Consider the following 4,390-nt stretch of genomic DNA (forward strand, 5'->3'; position numbering starts at 1 on the left):
TTTATCACTTCCTTTAAATCCAGCATCCTTTAACTCAAGGCAAGCCGGTTTTCTGCATATGTGCCAGTTACATAGTCTCCAGAAATCTGTCGGACCATGTCGAGTTGCGAGTACAACCCCAAGCGCCAAATCGTTCAGATGCAGGTTTATCTATAAATGCGGTACTATAGATACAAAACCAGTATGGCTTTCCCTATTATACCAACTCAATTCACTGCATGCAATGGTGGAATTATCTTTTCTCGCCAATCTCCTACCAGTAGCTCCTCACCGCAGGCGTCCTCTATTCTCTCTTCTGACCCAATACACTTATCTACCTCATCTCCATCTTCATTATCTTCACTGGCCGATTCTTCTTCCTTTACGGCATCCTCGGCCTTGTAAGGTACTTGCTCATCATACTTTGGCTCTTTGCCGTTATATTCAGCTTGTAAAGCAGTAGATTCAATAGCTGAATTTGACTTTGAGGAGAACGCCAGGAAGACGGTGTTCAAGTATTGATTGTGACGCCCCTTGTCCGAAAGATTGTATAAATCTGGTTGGCGACTTCGGGAAGACTTTGAAAGCGACATTTCCATGGCTACAAATTTGGGGATGCCCATTATAAGGGATGCTTCGCTAGACTCTGGCGCTAGAAGACCGACGTCATCAGATGACTCATCAATTAGAAACCGTACAGCCTTTTCATCAACAGACAGTGCTTCCTCACCGGGTAGTAAATTCTTCGTGTTACTCTTGGCGAATACCGTCGTCACCGCTTTATTTTTCATCTGTTCCACGGAATATGAAAATTCATCCCATACCATCTTCAAGTGTGCGAGAATCCGAGGTAGATTTGGTGTCAACAGAGGTTTTTGAGGCCTTGCGTGGTTAGGTTAATTTGACTTCCTGGGATCAGACAAAATCATGCAGTTCAGTGTGATTACTACAAGTTCATTTGTCAGGTCAGGTCCGGAAAATAAGCAGTCGTTGAGGGAAACACCCTGACTTTTCGCAGGGCAGTCGAAAATTATGCGGAACTTCCAAGGTTTTCGATGTTGGAAAACTGGATGATGCCGGATAAAGCGTAAGCCTCCTGTCGAAGCAAATAGCGTCCGAATAACTTACCCTTTCCCTTCGTAAGTAGTTAAGGTATCGGTGTAATGTCTAAGGTGGCTAGCATCCTTCAACAAGTGACCTTTCAAGTAACTGAGGCGTTTCACCGTTGCATAAAAGTCAATCTGATTGATCCTACCTGTGAGGATGACGTGCTCGCAGATAAAGCCAATCGCTCCTTGGTCCAATTCTTACAACGCAACCTTCTGGGTGGAACTCTGCGTTTTAAGTTTATATTGCGAACAATTGCACAACATAAACCTAAATGACAGGAGAAAATCCTGACCCAGAATATGGTCGTGTATTCCTGTGCTGGTGATGTCAACCTGTGAACGTGAGCATCCAACTCACCTCATCACCATCAAACTAAACGGTCCAGCACAAGGCTCAATGGCATTCCACTTAGGTGACACCGGAAACGTGATCGATTCAAACGAGTAGTTTCCTGTATTTTAACATATACTCATCAGAACCAATCCAACCACGCTGCTTGACAGCAGCCGAGGCAGTCGCTGTACGCATGCAAAGCCATTACTGTGCTGCCAAAACGATTTGTACGATTGCTGAATCTGCTTTGGTCATGTGATGCAAATCAACCAACCAAGTCACTCAAACTCCGTATTTGGTGTCTCAACTATTTGCAATTTCGCCAACCAATCATCGCGGTGTACTTGACTTTTACCCCCATTTTAACCATAACACGTGTACTAATCTGGTGACGCGTTTCGGAATGCGTTGAGTTTCACCGTCAAAATATGGAAAAAAATTGACAAACTCAAAGGTGCTTACCATGTTTCAAGCGTTCTGGGTTTGCCTGACTTCTTCTCTTATATGCGCCATGCTCAGTTCAATTGTGTTAAGCACTGCTATTCATGTTTGCTTCTATGTAGCTTGAAAGGAAACCTTGTTGAATGCATTCCCATGATACCATTTTGTTTTAAATGGGCATTTTCGAAAAGATAATAACCTTACACGTTTGTCTGTAAACCGAAGATCCTCATATGGTATCAAGCAGGACCATTTTCCACGGCCTGCTGCTCCGTCGGTTAGAACCTGAAAGTGCCACCATGCTACGGACATATGCACCATTTGACCAGTACAATATAGCTTTTAAGCGAAATATGATTCCAGTTGTAGTGGAAACTACTGATCATCTTCGAAATGGCTTACATACTCCAAGAAGTATCATTTTTAATGGACACCCTTTAATCTGAGCAAATCCTTACGGGTACATAATGTTCAGTGGGGTTCTTTCAATTGACATCCATCTGAACCTTGAACCCGGTTGAGTCCTGCTCTGCAATTTCTATGTGACAGATGTTGAACTGACATAGAGTACTGACTTCTAAACTTTACACTGGCAAGATTTGGTTCGTATATGTTCAACAAGTAGGGATTGTCATTCACCACCGTTGCGTGCTTACCTAACCTGGTCAGTTTCATCTGGGTTTACTATGCGCCACTTTGTTTTGACAATTCAAGTGCCTAGAAATTTGACGACTTAAGTTGTTCAGTGTTCACATGTAGTGCCACCTGTTATACCAACGTTTTAATGTAATTTCTGCCCAAGGAACGTGATCAGCCACAGGCTTATAAAGGCACTTTTTCAGGCTATCCTTGTCACAATAGTTGACTTGCCCTACAGATGGACTATTCAGACAAGTCTATTCATACAAGTCTCTGCAAGGCTCCTTCTGATATACACCAGTAATCCCGCATTTGGTGGCCTAAATTTTCCGATACACAGGGTGACTTGAGAACGTCAGCCGGCTTTGATCCCCAAAAAGTAGTAGTACTCCAAAGGTCTCAAGATATTTGAGCAATATGTCATGACTGTCGTCCTGCTGATTCTGTCTCTTGTTTCCAAAGATGTTGATAAAATATGTTCACCATTCCGTTGCCGATAACACTGACCATCCAATACGTTCAAAGGTCAGCCATTGGGTCTAGATTTGTTGAGATTTGAAGCTTGGCCAAATTGATTGCTCCAACGGTTTTCCATCGGATAAAATCGGGTTGCGCATTGTGATACACCGTCGGTTCACTAGCTTTGATATACCTCGCCTTCTATAACCGATGCCTGTTTGTTACATAATTTATCCTACTCCTTTTAGTGACTTCCGGTGCTTGATCCCATTTTTGTATCAACTATGTACTGCTACCCGCATACAATACTGCATGCAACACTTCAAGTGAATTTTACACAGGATTTAGCTGTTGTCTCGTGTGCATATTTGCCTGGCTGCAAATTTTGCTACGTGCCAGCATGAGCCAATGATAACAGTGACAAAAGACTGTGCAATATACAGAATACAGCTTTCAACGTCTGCTAATCTGGCATTTCCGAAATTCAGTTTCGACTTCAGCCAAATGTTTATACGCGCTGGTGTGGCGGTCTATTAGAAAGCGCCTCAGTACGCCTGTCTCATCTCTCATTATCGTCTACTATTTCGAGCGGAACGCCAACTGCTGTTCATTTGCGTTATATTCCATTTTCGGTATTCGCGAGACCAGCAGAAACTGACATTCTGCGAATAGGGGGCAAGTGGTCCCAATGCATCCCAATTCCGAATTTGCGTTCCTCAATCAGGCTTCCTCGTAGTTACGAGAGTGGATGCAAACAAAATTTCATTCATGTATGCCATGTGAGCACTTGTTTCATCCATCGAGATGAAGATCATTTGTGAAACATATGGGTACAGGGGAGAACAATACACTTAGGTAGTACCTGACATCCACTGGTCTCTGGTAAACAGGGTAGCATCTTTCCATTTACTTACCACTTTTCACAACCGGATTAGCTGTACAACGAGAAGGATTTCACAGTCAAGCCCGCGGAGTGCGGGGCAAGATTTATCCGTTATATATAAAGGTTAAATAGTACATCTGGGTTCCGTTCAATTTTGGTTCCACCCGTGATTCACTCATGTAATTCGTAATTTACCACTGTACGCGTTTCGAACGCGCCCACTGGCCAGCGGAAAGCAACATCACCATGGTGATGGGTAGGCTGACCACTTCGTAACATACTGAGACCGAAAAACCTGCGTCGTTCAGATTAAATCCGGCCGTTTAAAGTAGGGTGTGATGTAAGAAAACCAAAGCTTGCTTCATTCTCGAGCATTTACCGATGCCGTTGATGGCACTTTTGATGTTTCTGTTTAAAACCAAGTCTTATATTTAAGGAGATTCTTTCCACGTCACACACTAGATTACGGTGTAGACGTTAACACCAACAGGTTTGTAGCAAATCCTTTGTCCGCGAATATTGGTCACGCAGCCTTATTAAACCAAC

General features: G+C 43.3%; 1 protein-coding gene across 1 annotated transcript; it reads right to left on the bottom strand.

Annotated features, from left to right (window-relative positions):
- Window positions 1–206: 206 nt before the first annotated feature.
- Window positions 207–806, bottom strand: T265_12171 (hypothetical protein; the record flags this gene model as incomplete). Its single annotated transcript, XM_009179237.1, has 1 exon — window positions 207–806. One exon carries the CDS (start codon window positions 804–806, stop codon window positions 207–209), a length of 600 nt encoding a protein of 199 aa, XP_009177501.1.
- Window positions 807–4,390: the final 3,584 nt, after the last annotated feature.

This window comes from Opisthorchis viverrini (assembly GCF_000715545.1).
Source record: "Opisthorchis viverrini unplaced genomic scaffold scaffold5754, whole genome shotgun sequence".
Taxonomy (NCBI): domain Eukaryota; kingdom Metazoa; phylum Platyhelminthes; class Trematoda; order Opisthorchiida; family Opisthorchiidae; genus Opisthorchis; species Opisthorchis viverrini.